Source organism: Volvox carteri, assembly GCF_000143455.1.
Source record: "Volvox carteri f. nagariensis unplaced genomic scaffold VOLCAscaffold_61, whole genome shotgun sequence".
Taxonomy (NCBI): domain Eukaryota; kingdom Viridiplantae; phylum Chlorophyta; class Chlorophyceae; order Chlamydomonadales; family Volvocaceae; genus Volvox; species Volvox carteri.
The window spans coordinates 378,052-395,015 of record NW_003307604.1 but is presented as its reverse complement, the minus strand read 5'-3'; the positions used below and the strand labels follow the sequence as shown (position 1 = coordinate 395,015).

Sequence of the window (16,964 nt, the reverse complement as noted above, 5' to 3'; positions counted from 1 at the left end):
ACTGTTGCAAGACGCAGCTCGTTCGCCGGCGACAGCAGCACAAGTCTGGTCGGGCCTAGCACCGTGTCGGAAATGCAAACACCGGAAATGCAAAGTAATTCATCACTGCGACTGACCCATGGGTCGCTCAACCCACAAGAGTCGCCGCCGTCGCCGCCGCTGCCGCTCCCACCACGGCTGGCCCCGTGCGAGTCATTGCGCCTCACTCCATTGCCACCGACGCCTGCGGGGGCGGCTGCGGCTGCCGCGGTGGCGGCAGCGGCGGCGGCGGCGGCGTTTCGAGCCTCCGGACCGCCTTGCATGGCCGCGCCGTTGGCGCCGCTAACGCCGCCGCGGCAGCTGGCCATTTCTCTGACATTGCGCCCGGCGCCGCTACTCCTGCCGCCGTCGCCGTCCCTAACCCGCCAGCCATCGCTGCCGTCACCGCCGCCGCCACCGTCACAGCAGCCTCAGCAGCTGCAGTTGCTGCTTCCAGAAGACTCGATGGATCCGGCGGCGGTCAGTCCCCCTAGCGGCGGCGGCGGCACGATGCTACGGCTGCCATCGCCGCAGCAGCCGGGGCTGCTTCAGCACAGCTCTGATACTCTGGGCCGCGGGGCGTTCCCACGCGCAAATACTCTGGCGCCACTGGCCGTACAATCCTCCGCGATTGGTCGAGAGCCCGCGGCGGCGGCGGCGGCGACGGCGGCGGGGACGGCGACGGCATCAGGTACGGTGCTTAACCGTCTAACGAGCCTGCATGTCGGACATCGCGAGGAACAACAGCAGCAGCAGCAGCAGCAGCAGGGGCGGCGGCGGCGGCAGGAGGAGGAGGAGACTGACGGCGGCAGCGGATTGCAACTGACGGGAATAACGGCGGCGGCGACGGCGGCGGCGGCGGGTACTTGGGAGGTGGGAGCGAGTAAGGCGCATCAGGGTGCTCCTGCTGCGGCCGCTGCAATGGGCCTTTCGATGGCTACTGCTGCCCGCGGCGGGGCCACCGGCGACGGCGCCGATGACGAGTACGACAGAGACAGCTTCTGCGACGACGACGTCGATTCGATGGTAGAACATCTGCTGCCGCCGCCGCCGCAATCGTTCAGGTCTTCAGCGCCGGCCGTGCACTACGGTGGCAGCGGCGGCCCATGCGCCATGGACGAGCGCCTGCGCCGTACGGCATCATCCATGGAACCCCCGCCGCGGCCGTACACACAGGATATGCACCCGGCGACGCCATCGCAGCGTACGGTAGGTATGGCGTCACGCGGCGGCGGAATGGTTTCGGAGCCGCCGCCGTCGGAATGTTTGGGGGTTCACGTCGCGAGCTGGCTCGAGGAGTTGCTGCCGCCGTCACCCGGTTATCATGCCCAACGACCTGCCGTACGGCCTGGCGGTGGCGTCGCCGCGAAGAGAGTGACGGTGGCGGCGCCGGACAGCTTCAGAACTCTCATGCGCGAGCTTGAGTAGGCTGGCTGGACTCATGCCCTCCTGCCTGCCTGGTTGAGGGTTGCTCTGGAACGGTAGAGGATCGGGACGAAAGGTTTCAGGAACGGCGGATTTGGATCTCGACTTGCTGTCTTGGTTGAACACTTTTTGGTGTTGCTGCTGCTGCTGCTGCTGTCTAAAGTGAAAATAAATGAGAAGATAGAAAGGGGAATAAAAACCCAAAGAGGAAAGGTATAAATGGAAGCGGGGTGGCGACAATGTGTCATACATGATCACCATATCAACACATTGCCGTACATAATCCGTACTCCTGTCGGGCCGTACACATGCAAAAGCCATGCTTTTGCAAAGCTTACCTCATGATGTATCCTTGTCATCATCTGGGATCTCATCCAGCATTCTGGATAGCCATTATAATTGCTTTGTTTGCTCCTCTTGCGTTTATAAATGGTGCGATTCTGTAAGCCTAAGGATGGAGGAAATTGTACGACGACCAGTACGGCCAATCAGCTTCCTCTCTATGGAGGGGACCTGGTGTACATATACTCTGTGTAGTGGTATATCTGTTTATATGGGTGATACATTTCTAAACAGTGTTATAGTGGCCAGGAGGTCTTTGAAAATGTAGCTGAGGTAATGTACCAGCGTACGGTACACGGCTATGAGACCTGTACGGCTGTGAGTGATGTACGGCAGCCCATGGCGGCCTGGTCGTAGGCATAAGGTATAGGCAAATGGCCCTAAAGGTGGCCGGCCAGCTAGCTGAGGCAGCCGTAGTGGTTTTGTTGGGGTTGTGTTTATATTTGCGAAACCCTAAGTTCGCTGCTAGTAGCCCCCGACGTAGTGGTAAGTGCTGGGGCGTTCTCTGAATGCGAATTCGGCAGCTGGTCAGAATAAAACTTCTGTTAAACTAAACACAGTCCTTGTACAGCGCCGTAGAGGTGTGTATGCAAGTATGTATGTCAGCCTATATGTATGAGTGCCGCCCATGTGCCAGGTGTTCAGTTCTAGCTGCAGTAGGCTGGGTCTGACTCGCGTGTATGAATCTGTGATGTATGCTGTGGCCGCTGTACGACATGCTCTGCGTCAAGTACGTGTACCATGCAGTTTGGTTGTGATCCTGGAACAGGTTTGTATATTTTCGAAGCGGCTACTGTAATATTCCTTCCACAGTCGCGAACATCATGGCCGTGACTGCCGCCGCCGCTGCGGAGATGTGGCAAGCAAGAAAGACGTGTCCGCGAATGTTCTTGGCGATGTAAGAGCATTCCCGCTTACTCCTGGCGCGAGGAACCCATATCGATTCTGAAATGATGAAGGGCGCCTGGGGGAAAATTGTCGACATGATGCACTTGTAGAGTTCCGTTGGCCTGGGTACTGGTAGCGTTTTTCATGCCCACAAAATATCAATTGACGAGGAGAATGTAAATTTATGGTCTAACGACCTTTGTTTTACTCTTGTCTCAGCATATCGCAACTTGAGTTCAAAGGCAAAGGGACTTTAGGACCTGACAGACTGGGCGAGGAATATCTTGTAAGGAATATAAGATATTGCTGGAATATGTAAAGTTATTTTTGACACAGCTTCTGTCTCTCAGTGACTACAAGGATCGATGTTCAGCGACTTCGGTTTACCGTTATAGGTAGTTTTAATAGCCGTTGAAACGGGGTACCCTGCTCTATGGTCCATTCTCCAATCACTGGCCTTATATTTAACACATACAATTCTGAAATGTGCAAAAATCGAGGGCCATAAACGTATCTCGTAAATTATTGAAGGGAATGCCAGGTGTTAGCCTGCCTACATTATGCTTTCACTGCAGGGCTTCGTTGCCAGTTTCAGCTATTTATCGAAATGATATATGTTACGCAAGACAATTGAACGTGCGGCTAAATCCACGGCCGATTGGTATCCGCAAACGGAACCTCACTTCGCGTAATCAGCTCATACAAAGCCGCCTGCGACAGACACACCTAACAAGCTTTAAGCTGTACTCACTATTAAGGCATCGCTGTCTAGGGTCTGTTCTCCAAGCTGTGCCCGCTGCTTTTTCCATTTCTGTAGTCCAAGCCGCAGCTGACCCTGCTGCTGTTACGACTTCTACATTCATGGGATCCTCAGTCGCGGATGGCTCGGTTGAGATTTGGGCTACATGTCTCGTCCTGTTCGTTGGCGCGTTGCTGACTGGCCTGCCGCCTGTGTTCTGGTCGTCAGGTCCCTCCAAGCAGGGCATAGCGGACGGGAGGGCCTTATCTCCCCCAGCTGCGAGCCTGGCGGCGTTGCTACAGGTAGGTGCCATTCAACAGCCACAGCTGCACCCGCATCAGCTGCAGCTGCAGCTGCGGGTGTAGGTGTAGGTGTAGGTGTAGGTGGCCAATTGTTGCCCAGGCATGCTGCTGGGCGGCGCTGCTGCTGCTGCTGTTTCTTTCTTCTTCTGTTGCCACTGCCGCTGGTACCTACTGCTGATGCTCTTTGTACTATAAATGCCGTACCCATTGCTACTGCTATTATTACTGCTATTACTCGCGACTGCTGCAACTGCTGCTTGCATACCGAGCTTTCAGGCTGTGGATGAGGCTGTGGATATACACACACACACACACACACACACACGGTTGCGGAGTTGTACACATTCGTCCCAGCTTCTTATGCCGGTGGCTTTCCTCTGCTGGTTGTGCCTTGTATGCCGAATGAACGAATCGCCCCCTCCAATAAACCACCGTATGACTCTCCCGGTTCTCCGTAACCATTTGATACTGCAGGGCCCCGCCGTACGGATGCTATCTGCGGGCCTTATGCTAGGCAGCGGCCTGGGGGTAGTCCTACCCGAGGGGTTTCACGCTTTCGCGGAGGGGTCCAGGGGGGGCCCGGTGAGTGAGTTCTATGTGTGTGTGTGTGTTTAGGGTTTTTCTACACCGTACGGGCGTGAGAGGGCGGGGGAAGCTAAGAAAGGAGAGCGAGCGGGTGTCACGGGGGTATTTTGTCGTTGTTGTTGTACGTGTTCCGTTCCTTCTTTTGGTTCCAGTTTTGTTCTTTCCGGTCCGTTTCTCTCCCGTGTCCCTTTTTTTTGGCTCTTTCCCCTCTTTCCCCTCTTTCTTGTCTGTCTGTCTGTCTGTGTGATTTTCTGATATTGGTTCTTCACCTTAGCCCCCACTGCACTTCTACTTCTACTCCCACTCTCACGTAGCACACCGGATTTCCGGAGTGGTTCTCTGGCGCAGCGCTGCTGGCGGGCTTCGTGGGCATGCTGGTGCTGCAGCTGCAGCTCCAGGGGGGTAACCACACACACGAACGCCCGGCAGTAGCAGTAGCAGGAACAGGAACAAGAGCAGTAGCGGGATGGAGGGCACCGGATGAGGAAGGTGCAGACGCAGGATCAGGAGGACGCGGCGCTGAAGTCGTGAATGTAAACGGTGATGGCGACGGCGCCGACGGTAGCTACAGCCAAAGCAATGGAGGCTGGCGGCGGCGACGGGAAGGCGGCTATAAAGCCCTGCCGTCCGCAGTAGCAGCGGATGTTGAGGTGGCGGCGGCGGGGCGTTACGTACCGTTGCCGCCAGCATCGGCTGTAGCGACCGTGCCCGGGGCGGCACCGGGGTTATTGGAGCTAAGTCGGCGGCACGGGGGAAGCAGCGGCGCCGCCGCCCATGTATCAGTGTCGGAAGAGCCGCCGACGTCGGATTCGTACACGTGTACGGCCGATACGCTGCAGCCGTCGGCGTCAACGCCATCGAAGCCCGCTTGTAGTGCCTGTAGCAACTCGCCCTCCTTTCCCGTGGCTATTCGTGACGGCAACTTGCGCATTGCCGCTACCGCCGCCTCCGCAACCGTTGCGACTGCCGCCGTCGCGCGCGCCGGTGGTGCCGGCGGCGGCGGCGGCGGCGTGTCATCTGCACAGTTGGCTCTCGTGGGGTTGCTAACCCATTCGAGTAGGTGTCGTACACCTTGTGGCGTTAGGGGAGCCGATCGTGAAGACGAAGAAAAAACGAACACTTGCCAACCTATATATACTCTTACCAGGTGTAAACTTTACGAAATACAGTATATTTCATAGACGTACACTACGTGCCTAAGGTTAGCCCAGTGAGTATACTTACGACTAACTCAGTGCATTAGTAATTCTGCTTTCCCTTGTCGCGAAACGTCTGTCTGTCTGTATCGGTGAGCTGAAAACACGCTTATTTTTGTTGACAAGGAACATAACATTGTTAACTTAGTTTTTGTAAACGGCAATCCTCGAAATGAATTTGCGCAGCGGCGGATGGCCTGGCGGTTGGGGCCGCCAGCATCGGCGGCGGCGGCGGCGGCGGCCCGTCGGCGCTGAGCTTGACGGTGGCAGCCGCCATCATGATGCACAAATTGCCTGTCACGTTGGGCCTTACGTCGTACCTCCGGGAGGCGGGCTGGCGGAGGCGCAGTGTACTGCAAGGTACGGCACTAACATTGCCGTCGCCGCCACCAACGATGGCAGTGACGGCGGCGGCGTAGTTGCCAGCAGCTGTCACCCGCGGAGGAAGCACGTCACCGTCAGCATGAGCATGAAAGAGTTGATAGAGCCGAACCTAAATACTCCGTAAGGCACGAAACACACCGCCCGCAAACCCCCGGCCGTAACCTTCTCCCCCCTTCACCCTCCTCTGCGTGGAAACAGCTCTGATCGCTTTTAGCGCGTCCGCGCCCGTTGCCGCGGTGGCTACCTTCTACCTGCTCGGATTGCTGCTCACGCCTGGCGGGGGCGGCGGCGGCGGCGGCGGCACCGACGTCGGCGTCGGCGGTCAGGTTGTGGCGCTTGTCGTACTCTTTTCGGGGGGAACTTTCCTGGCGGCGGCGACACAGCACATATTGCCGGCGGCGCTGGCGGCGGCAGGGGCGGTGCCGCCGCCATCGTCAGGCAGCGACAGCAGCGGCGGCAGCAGCGGCGGCGTAATAGAGAGCAATAGCAGGCTGGAAGCGCAGGAGGAATCTGCGGCTATGAATGCGCTGGACGGAAGACGAGAAGCAGGCAATACGGTGACGGTGGCTGCGGTCAGGGGTGGCGGCGGATTGTCATTAATATGGTTGACGGTTGGGGCTTTGTTACCACTTCTTATCGCTGCATTGCTCCCTGACTAATCGTCGTGAGTCACCAAGAGGCGCTGTGCAGTCTGATTCTGCAGGAAGGAGATATTTTGGAGTTGGAGGTGCTTTGACTGGGATTCAGCGAGATGGTTGGATAACGGTTTGGCGAAGGTTGCCTATCCAGTTCTGTTACGGCAGTCCGTTCGCATTCACTTGGGTTTTAGACGGTTGATTAACCGTCAACTGACTCTTTGAATACGTGAACGTTTTGTATTTATTAGGAATGAAGCCTGCTGTGTGCGCAGCTCACCATCCGGCAGCCAACGACTTCCTCCTCCATTGCCAGGCACCACTACGGACCATTCAGGGCAACTCGACCGTTTGGCTCTTCTTTAACTTGCCAATCCACGCTATTGCCTATCCCCAGAAATTCTAAAAGCTAAAATTGCGGGAGTAGCCTATTTAGGCGCTTTTTTCCCCGGCCGAAAAATGTACTCTCCTCCCTTCCTTAGCGGTCCTATTTAAGCTTCACACTTCCGAACGCCCTTCTTCCTCCCCGCCGGAGACGCTCGTGTGTTCCAGCCTCCCGCAAGCCCACATTTCCTGATCAGGCACCCCGAAAGCGAGGGCTTGCAAACCGCGGCGATCCGAAGGGATTCTTGCATGGAGACTGCCCCAACAGCGCCTGGCTAAAGGGGTCCAACCCTTGAGCAGCAGCGCCGCCGTCACCGCCGCCGCCGCCGCCGCAATTGCCGTCATCAATTCCCGTCAGCGACTCGTGTTTGTACGGCAATAAAAAGTCATGCCAATCATCTGGCTCGCCCTCCACGTGGCCCACGTCAGCCTTGTGGTCATGTGCTGTCGTACAGAGCGAGAAGACAGTACACCGCGCAAGAAGACAGCGCAGTACAATGCAGTACAACATCAGTACATTATGATATGCACACAGTACACAAAGGAAACCTAGCACTAGGACTAAAATTCAGAAACAGTGACCGCCGCACATCCATCCTCCAGGTACATACGATGCACCAACACCGTGCTGAAGGTTACCCCCACGGGCTCCCCCCCCCCCCCGACCCGACATCCATGCACGCCGCCTGGGCCACTCACCCACGGCCATCTGCTGCTGAGCCTTGGCCACCTCCTTCTTCCAGTCCACGAGCAGCCAGGTGACGACACACAAGCCCGCAGCCACAAGGTCGCCCGTGTCGATGCCGATCCAGAGGCCCGTAAGGCCCAGCTTGGCCTGGAGCGAGGGAGCGAGAGCGAGGGCGTGCGAGCGAGGGAGCGAGAGCGAGGGCGTGAGAGCGAGGGGGCGTGAGAGCGAGGGGGCGCGAGAGCGAGGGCGTGAGAGCGAGGGAGCGAGAGCGAGGGCGTGAGAGCGAGGGGGTGAGAGCGAGGGGGCGAGAGCGAGGGGGCGTGAGAGCGAGGGCGTGAGAGCGAGGGGTGAGAGCGAGGGCGCGAGAGCGAGGAAGCGAGAGCGAGGGGTCATGAAGACAGCGATGAGGGCTACCCTTTGCGGAAATCAGTGTTGTGGGACACACCAGGTTTGGCCTTGTTCTATTGGTTTAAGATGAAGCATGAAAGACGACGATCCTTCCCCTGTAGACGTAACAACAAAAGCCCCGGACTACGATACCACACCACATACCACCGTTTCAAAAATCTATACAGTTGTTCGAGTTAGGATTCAAATGTTGAAATATTTCGGGTTCGGGTTATTACACATTAAGTATTTTATTCGTATTCCTTTTCCTCGCCAAACGTAATCACGAGCCTACCTTGAACGTCAGCCACCAGCCGAACGCAACACCCATCAGCCAAAATCCGATCAGGTTGTACAGCATGAGTTGGTGCTGCCGACCCATGCCCCTGAGCACACCCTGGCTGGTTCCAAACGCCCCGTCGCAAAACTGTTGGTATGTGTACGGGACAGTCGTAGGTTGGGTTAGGGGGAAGGGGGAACATGATTAATTATTTTATAATTAATTGTGATTTTAGGTCCTAAATAGTGCCTGGGCAGTGTGCACATCGCTGATCAGCGTCGCATCCGCCGTTAAAGCCGTTCATTTATTATCTTTTTATTTTATTAATCCTATTCATGTAGGTGTTGATCCTATTCATAATGGTCGCACACGCACATTGCACATCCTGAAGCCGGTCTCAGATTTATAGAGTACGAGGAGGAAAGGCGCTAGAGGGAGCCAGAAAGGGCAACGGCGGCCAAAAAAGCTGCTCCAGGAGAAGGGGCTTTGCCACCAGGGGACTGCGGAGCTCACCCTAGCGCCGTACAGATTAGGAATAATTTTTTTTATTCCCGCGACTAAAAACCTATTCCTCCGTTCGGACTGGAAAATTAACGGGCAAAAATGAAAACAAAAACACTGGTTGGTCCAAAGAGCTTAAATTATAAATTCTAAAAATTCTAAAACCCTAAAACCCTAAAAACCCCACTGATCCGAACTAAAGACGGGAAGGAGACCTCTCTCGGCGACCACCTTCCCCCTCCCCACCACCTCACATGGAAAATAATTCAAGGTTTGCCTTGTGCTGTTGACGTCTGCGGCCCAAACCCCTCATATCCCCCTCATATCCCCCACGAGCCCCCATAACCCCCATAACCCCCATAACCCCCCCAAACCCAAAAAGCCGACCTGGAATGCCACTCCGAAAATGACAATGGTCGACACAATGGCCACTACCTCCGGGTCGCTCGTGAAGATGAACCCCAGGTGGGAGCGAAGCAGGAACATGACCACACCGCAAGTACCCTGACGGTGTGCGTGCGTGAATCGGACGGGGGTTCGGGGGGTGGCGTGTCGTGGGTTTTGGGTGTCGTACTGTATGATAACGGGTTTAAATGTGTGCATTTGGGTTTGGGAGAGGGACCAGAGGGAAGTACGACAGAAGGAAGTAAGACATTCACTTTGGTCGGGGGGAGGGAGAGGGGAGGGGGAGGGTGACGAAAGGACCTATGACCCCCACCCTTCATTCCTACCACCACCCGCTAACCCCGTGACAGGACAACTACCCCCCCTTATCCCCCCTTACCCCCTCGCCCCTACCTGAAAGATCGTCCCACTTAAAACGCAGAGGGTCGCGGCCAAAGAGGCCTGATGTGTACGACCCGCACCGAGCAGATTGCCCACACGAATGGTGGCTACAGGGGGCCGGGAAGGGAGGGTTGCGGGAGGGGTGAGGAGGGAGAAGGGGTTTCCTTCTTCGGAGGACAAAGGCTTATGAGGTGAAGAATGAACACCGCACCACATCGGATTCCAGCAACATTTTAAGACACTGACACACACCCATATATTTATATATATGTATATATTATATATATGTATATATATGTAAATTAAAAAAAAATTATATATAAATTAAAAAAACTAAAAATCTATGACCAACCCCTTTGACTCATTCCCTTGAACTTGGGCTTTTCCATGTCCCATGGGAGTCACCAGCCAATCGTCGTGAAAGCTTTCATGTAACCCACCATACCATATCGTACGGGCCCCAAGCAAAAAGAATTAGCCCACATCAACCTCCCCTACACGTACATACATACATACATGGCCGGGGGGCGCTGGTGAAGCTTTACCACCCTGTAACAATATACATACATGGCATACATACGTGGCAAATACAAACATGAATACAGGCAGACATAAAAGACATATATACAGACAGATAGACAGACAGACACACACACACCCGCCGTGGCCACCGCGAATGGGAAGCTGATGAAGGTGTAGGTGCACACCCCGAGGAGTGTGGAGTGCGCCGACACCTTCTGGATGCCCAGGGCGCCGGCGAAGGCGGTGGTGATCTCGAAACTGCCTGCCTCCAGCGCTAGCATGCAGCCGCCTGGGTGGGGGGTTGAGGGGTTGGGGGGGAAATGTTGGAGACGAGGGAGATGTGGGTGTGTGTGTTTTGTTGTGCGGGGCGGGGGGGGAAATGGAGGTATGTATGTATGTGTGGGTGTAACAATGGAGACATGTAGCCGTTCCTTCCTCTCGCCCCTCTCGCCGCCACATGTATGTATGTTGTTACAGGGTGGTCAACTTCGCCAGCGGCCCCCTTTCCCGGGGCAGTCCCTGCTCTCCCCTGCTAGAGGGGCACCCTAATCCGTCACCCCATCCGACTTCAGAATGTATTCGTTGGGTTCGGCAACTCACCACCAGCATCCAACCAAATCTAGCGGATCAACGGCGCATCAACTTAGTTCCTGGTCAGCTCGCAAGTTGATATTATCACGTCCTACACCGTCCATAAGATGGGGGGCCACCTCCCATTTCATCACTCCTCAAACACCCGAGGAGCCGGCAGGCGGATTTGAACCCGGGTCGACTGGGTCGACTGGGAGCAGAAGTCAGGCCTTAACCTCTGCCAGCCGCCTGCCATGTATGTATGTATGTATCTGAATGTATCTGAATGTATCTGATTGTGTATAGGCAAAGCACGTTCTTAAATACCGCCATTGACCTCCCAATTTCCCCCCTCCCCTATTTTCCCATACGGACATTTACAGACCTTACATTCCACGACTCCCTCCCCCCCCACCTTTCACCCCCAAACCCCACATTCGTTCCCCCCAAACCCCACATACCTGGTATCCCCAGCTGCATGAACATGTACAGCACACCGGGCGATAAGGCCTTGGTCCAGCAGCGCCGACTGCGGGCTAACCACCTGCCCCAACCACCTGGATGATTTTTGTGTTGCAAGACCAACACAACCCCCAGATATACGAACAGCTGCACGAAGCGCGACACGCTAGTCGCAATGGGCGCGCCCTAGGAGAGGATGAGGGGGGTGGAGAAGGGGAGTTTGCAACAGGAGGCGCTGGTTGGTAGTAGTTAGGTGTTCGTTAGGATTCAGTTGGTAATGGCGCCTTAGTAAAACCAAAAATTAGTAAAACCCTTTAAAAAATGCGTACCAGCATCCACAGCCTAAAAACTGTTCATATTCTCTCTTCGTTCACGGTTTGGATCAAATGATGAGTTGCACAGCAGACCAAAGTCCCCACTTGCCGCTATGCAGGCATGCCCTGCCCTGCAAAACGCGACCGAGCAAATGCCGCTGGGTTATCCACCGGCTCCCCCGCACCCACACAAGCCGACCCAGCCCAGCCCGCTTACACACATACATACATACATACATACATACATACATACATACATACATACATACATAGGGTTGAGGAGTGGTGAGTGGAAACAGGTGGCCGTAGCGAGGGCGCGGATGAGGGGGAGGTGGGCACCCAGAAGGGGGGGCCGTACTCGAAGGTGCGCGCGTGGTGCAGGACTAGGTTCTTCAGGGTACGAGACCGGGTTTTTCGTGGTGCGGCGTCTAGGTGAGATAGGATCTTGGGAACCAGCCGTCTTGGTAGAGCGGTATTGGGGGGGCGCCGAGCTGGCTACCCTCCCCCCCTGTGGTTTCCGGAGGCTTGATCGCCCTGCGTTGCCGCAGGGTCTTCCCGTTTGAGTACTTTTCAATTTAGACCCAGTGCTGTGGAAGGGCGCGGACTTGTGCGGTGTTACCCCCTCGACGGGGGCTATCTCCCCTGGACTAGCCCAGGGAGGGAGAGGCGGAGGAGGGTAGTAGTCTCAGGAGGCTGTTTGGCGTCTTGTGGTGTGAGCTCTTTGCGCTCTTTTTTGCGTGAGGATTTTTGAGCTTGGTGACCTCCCCAGCCCGGGAAGACTCGTCGGGCTCCCGGTCGCCCAAGTCCTGGTAGCGAGCTCTCTGAGATGCTCGGTTCGTTCGGTCGGCAGGAAGAGCCCCCCAGTTGCGACTTCGTTTATGTTAGGAGACCAACGGGCATAGATCCCGTCTAGTTGGAGCGCCAAACAAGCGCTGTTGCGTGCCGGCCGTCGTTTCCCGTGCGGCCTGACCCGGGGGCGGAGTGCATGAGACTAACCAGCCGTATGCACCCGCCCCCCGCGCTGTGCTTCGGCCCTGGGCCCCCGGCTTTTCAGCCCACAGTGTAATCAACGTCATACATACATACATACATACATACATACATACATACATACATACATACATACATACATACATACATACATACATACATACATACATACATACTATGTACTAGATACTAGACACTACATCCATCATGCATCATACCATACATAAGGGTTCAGTCTTTGTCTTTTTCACTTACAATAAAACCCAGGTAATGTACGAATACGGCGTTACTCAGTACGTTGAAGGCGCACGTGCTCGCCGCCACCACCGCCGGCGCCAGCATGCAGTTTTGAGTTTGCATGAACTTCATGAGGACGACACTCCACATCTGTTTAGCGATCGCGATTGCAATGTGGTGGATTGCCGTTAGTCGGGAGTTTTGGATAGTTGGGAGGGGTCCAGTGCGGTGATCCCTGACATTGCTGTAACATACTGTAAATTCGTTAAGGTGGTTTCAAAGCTTCTTGCCGTACCATGCAAATACCCTTGTAACCGATTATTCCAACCGAAAGCAACAACCTCATTCGTTCCAGGTAATAAAAAGTTATTGTCAACAGCCCAATCTCAACTAATCTCCCGATTTCCACTTGTCCCACAACCACCTTAACAACCCTTACTACCGCAACCGCTCCAACCGCCTACCATAGGCCACAGCCCCGGTATGAGCCAGCGGCAAAACAGCGCCACCTGTTCCGCCACCTCCGGGGGCTGCAGGAACAGAAACACGGCCACTTCGCGAGCGTACCACAACCCCACCTACGGGGCGTTACAATCCGCCATGTGCCGTGTGAGAGTGGGAAGCGGGAGAACGGTCGGGACGGAAAAAGGGGGGGATGTGAGGAGTTTTGGAGTGTGTTAAGGTGGTGTGCATGTATGTATGTATGTATGTATGTATGTATGTATGTATGTATGTATGCATGCATGTGTGCATGTATGCATGTATGCATGTATGCATGCATACGTGCTGTGATTTGGGTCAAACAGCATTATTGGCGTGGAAAGGTATAATCACCACTCGCCACCTGCCAGTGCAACATCTGAACTGAGAGCCCCAGCCAGCCACGCACCCACCGCCATGACGCCGCACAAGGCGCTGAGCACCAGGCCCGCGGTGTAGGTCCACGTCAGCAGGGAGCTGTAGTCGTTGCCACCTAGGTGGGGGTGCGGGAGCCAGGGGGACGGGAAGGGTTTGGGGGTTTGGGAATTGGTTTTCAAAGGCCGTGGGGAAGGGTGATGGGGGGAGGGTGGTGGGGGGAGGGGAACTTGGGTTTTTTGGGGGAGGGGGAAAAGGGTTGAGATGAGACACGGGTGGTAACACGGGAATGGTTGAGAGCACGATGCGGCCCTAACGTTGAAAATTATATGTGAGAGCCCATCCGCGGCTTAGTAGTGTTATGTTTATTAGGACCCAGGAAGTGCGGATCAAGATCATGGTCAGGTGGAATCCAGGATCCAACGACCAGAATCTTGACTCGGAACCGACCCAACTACCGAACTAACCGGCCAGAAAACTAACGTATTTTGCTGAGAGCCTGAGACTACAAAGCCCGGGCTCTTGAATGTACTGCAAGCCATGACCTTAACGAGAATGGGCAGCTCTTTGATAATCGGTGCCAAATATGTGCTGCCAAATGATAATCGGTGCCAAATGTGTGTACCTGTAGATACGCATTTTTAACGGATTCTAGGAGAACATGGCAGAAGCGCTGTTAGATTTCCCAGAAGAACTCTTCCGACAAACCACCAGTCATTACCGTACGCTTGGCTGCCCAGCGTATCGAGCGCAGTGGAACACCCAAGAAGAAAGAACCACATCAGGTTGAAGTACTGGGAGGACGGGAAAAAGAAGGTGGAGGACGGCGGGAAATAGCAGGTGGAGGGTTAGTGCGGTAGAGCATGGCTCTCCTAGCGATGGCGATGGTTACGTTCTGGCGACCATCGCCAAAGAGTTACTCCTGTGGTAAGAGTACTCAGAGTTTATATTATATCGTTTAAATAGTCTGGAATGCAAAACATTTATAGATTCCACAGGAGATGCGCGAGAGCTAACTAGCTAACCGTTCCATGCAGGAGCTCACCGTGTTGCCGAGAGCAGCTGCCGCAAGCTGGGTCACCCCAAGGTGTCCAACGAAAATCTGGTCTGTGACAACCATAGTCTGGGGGAGCATTTAATGGGTCATTAGCTATGTCGGCTTTCGACTGCACCGCACGTGCTTGCGCGACTACCACAAGAGCTCCGAACGTATCGACCATAACAAATGCCGTCGTAAACATTTCATAAAATTTGTTTCTAAGCCTGATACAGGAGGATGGTTATCTTCGCTGTTCGCTTACCTGAGAACTGCAAGTCGTGACGATGCATGGCAGCGCCAACATAAATATAGACCGCAGCTCGCGCTTCCAAGCTCCCTTAGGAAGTGGGAGTTCTCCATTCTCTAAGAGTGGCACGCCGGAGTCGTCAGTGGTTCCGGATGGCGGCATCTCACCCTTACGGGACAACCTGAGCCCTACAAAAGCCCCGGCTAAGTGACAACTTCCTTGAACAAATAAAAGAACATTTCGTAAAGACTCATGATTTTATCTAACCACGCTAAGGCTGGTTGCTTCGAGAGCATAAGCGACGCTCCGGAACCAGGATGCGAACTGCTGTAAGTAATTCGTACTGCAGCCGTTTACATTTCCAACATAGTTAAATAGCCATGCAACCTCTCGTGAGCATGAGAGCCCGAGGACGACGCCACACCAGCCTTTGCTTCACCCTCCGATGTGCGGCCGGAGCCGTGCATCTCGCCGACTCGCGCCGACGTCATTCAGGTTCTTGGGTGGCATAACAGCCACGATTTCGCCCATGCCAAGATCGCGGCACCATGGCAGCGGCGTGGCGGATGAAAACGCGGGGAAAAAAGTGCAACAGCGCTATGGGAACAACAGGGGGTTGTGCAGCGGAGGAAAACCCTATCGACGGCATGTCACGCCTCGTACTACACCTTGCAGGTTGCCGCAGGGTTGTCGTACCGCCCCCTGCCCTGCACTGCCCAGTCCTGGATCCCGCTTCCTTTTTACCCCCCATATACATGGCCTCCATGGCCTCCCGGCTTAGACAGACCCCGTGCAGCACTTGTAACTTGTAACTTTAAACCACGGTATTCGAAACAGGAATGTACGACATGATCTCCTTGTGTAACGAGATGTGACCCATTCGGGGCTTACCATATCGCAAGCAGGCTCACGGGTAAGAGGAGCCTGTCAGCTGAATGGGGGTGGGAGACTGGGGACAAGCCTTTTATTTAAAAAGAAGGTGCAGCGTCATATAGAGTCTCCAGTGTGCCCCGGCGGCGGCCTACGACGGCCCCTTGCCGCCACATTCTGCCTCACTCTATGATACCATTGTGGCGTCATATTGCCTTTATTTCGTCATTTACTCGCGCTGTATCTGCTTTTGTATGCGTATTCGGTTCAGACATCGGCAAGCATTTCGGGCGCTTCGGGTCGTACCGAAACTCCCCAAAACAGAAATAGAATTCTCGAACCCGGCCCGCTTTTACAGAAACAGCGGACAACCCGCGCGCCATCCCGTACGCAAGCTCCTCTGCAGCCTGAAGGGCCCCCCGAGGCCAGAGCCGGCAGTCAGCCTCCTTCCGCACATCCCCATTCCCCGACCACATGGCACGAAAGGGCCGGTAACCGACCGATCAACTAGTAGACCCTAACCAGTCGCTTCGTGAGGGTTACCGATATTTTGAGATAACGACCCGGTACCTTACCGGTCGTTTATCTCGCCGACCAGTCACCGTATCTGTCGGTGTCTTTCGGTTTTAGAGCTTTCGGTTTTATCGTCAGCTCCAAAAAGGGATACCTAATCGCCGTACATTCGCTTCGTTAGATCTGCTTCTCGCTTCGCCGCAACTTACGAACCCCAGCCGAACTCCCCTCAGGACAGATTAACTACCCTTACCGCTGTTGATAAGCCCCGACGCAGATCGGCATCTGCTCGTTGCTACTTGTAATTGCGTAGGTGCACCTCTGTCACGTTTACAGCTCCACCTTGTGGTCAAGTAAGGTAAGCCTTTAGCCTTCTTGTGGGGAGCAGAGTGCCTTACTATCCCTTACTCAAAAGAATGTCTGACGCAAAGGTTGATTGCGAATTGCTACGGTCGCGCAGCGTTCCTCGAGGATGTCAGGGGTTTGCAGTGCACGAGCAGTTGGCCCGATGGCTCTACTCTTCGTGAGTCTGGAGCCCACTGTAACAACCACACACACACACACACACGGCAGTCTGCGGTTCTGCCTTGGACTTTGGTAAATCGGCGTCCTTGGACATTGAATGTCACAAGTTTACAGTGCCATGCGCCATAAAATTGAATTGACATGTTGAAAGGGAAGAGATCTGGAAAGTTAGGCACAGGCTGTTTGTCCAGCACCGTACGAAGGAATTTAACATAGATCCTTTTGTACAATTTTCATTTGTGGATTGCCTTTCTCTGAGGTAGAGTTGAAGAAATACTCG

At 54.8% G+C, this 16,964-nt stretch overlaps 3 protein-coding genes across 3 annotated transcripts in view; 2 read left to right on the top strand and 1 right to left on the bottom strand.

The window, feature by feature from the left end:
- Positions 1 to 1,442, top strand: part of VOLCADRAFT_97492 (uncharacterized protein) — a gene marked incomplete at both ends in the record, with an annotated part of 2,972 nt that extends 1,530 nt beyond the window's left edge. Inside the window, one exon of the mRNA XM_002956476.1 lies at positions 1,195 to 1,442. Coding sequence (XP_002956522.1) covers positions 1,195 to 1,442 — 248 coding nt within the window. The remainder of the gene's footprint in view (positions 1 to 1,194) is intronic.
- A 171-nt stretch (positions 1,443 to 1,613) lies between these two features.
- On the top strand, positions 1,614 to 6,538 carry VOLCADRAFT_107259 (uncharacterized protein; the record flags this gene model as incomplete). Its single annotated transcript, XM_002956475.1, has 6 exons — positions 1,614 to 2,271; positions 3,641 to 3,714; positions 4,189 to 4,296; positions 4,614 to 5,355; positions 5,682 to 5,855; positions 6,078 to 6,538. The coding sequence occupies exons 1-6, from the start codon at positions 2,160 to 2,162 to the stop codon at positions 6,536 to 6,538; spliced, it is 1,671 nt and encodes a 556-aa protein (XP_002956521.1). The 5' UTR covers positions 1,614 to 2,159.
- A 553-nt stretch (positions 6,539 to 7,091) lies between these two features.
- VOLCADRAFT_97490 (uncharacterized protein) lies at positions 7,092 to 15,670 on the bottom strand (the record flags this gene model as incomplete). The annotated part of the gene is made up of 15 exons (XM_002956427.1): positions 7,092 to 7,342; positions 7,598 to 7,733; positions 8,269 to 8,400; positions 9,142 to 9,258; positions 9,553 to 9,647; positions 10,199 to 10,351; positions 11,094 to 11,280; positions 12,654 to 12,785; positions 13,100 to 13,213; positions 13,529 to 13,608; positions 14,212 to 14,284; positions 14,536 to 14,613; positions 14,792 to 14,798; positions 15,216 to 15,373; positions 15,668 to 15,670. The coding sequence occupies 15 exons, from the start codon at positions 15,668 to 15,670 to the stop codon at positions 7,092 to 7,094; spliced, it is 1,716 nt and encodes a 571-aa protein (XP_002956473.1).
- Positions 15,671 to 16,964: the final 1,294 nt, after the last annotated feature.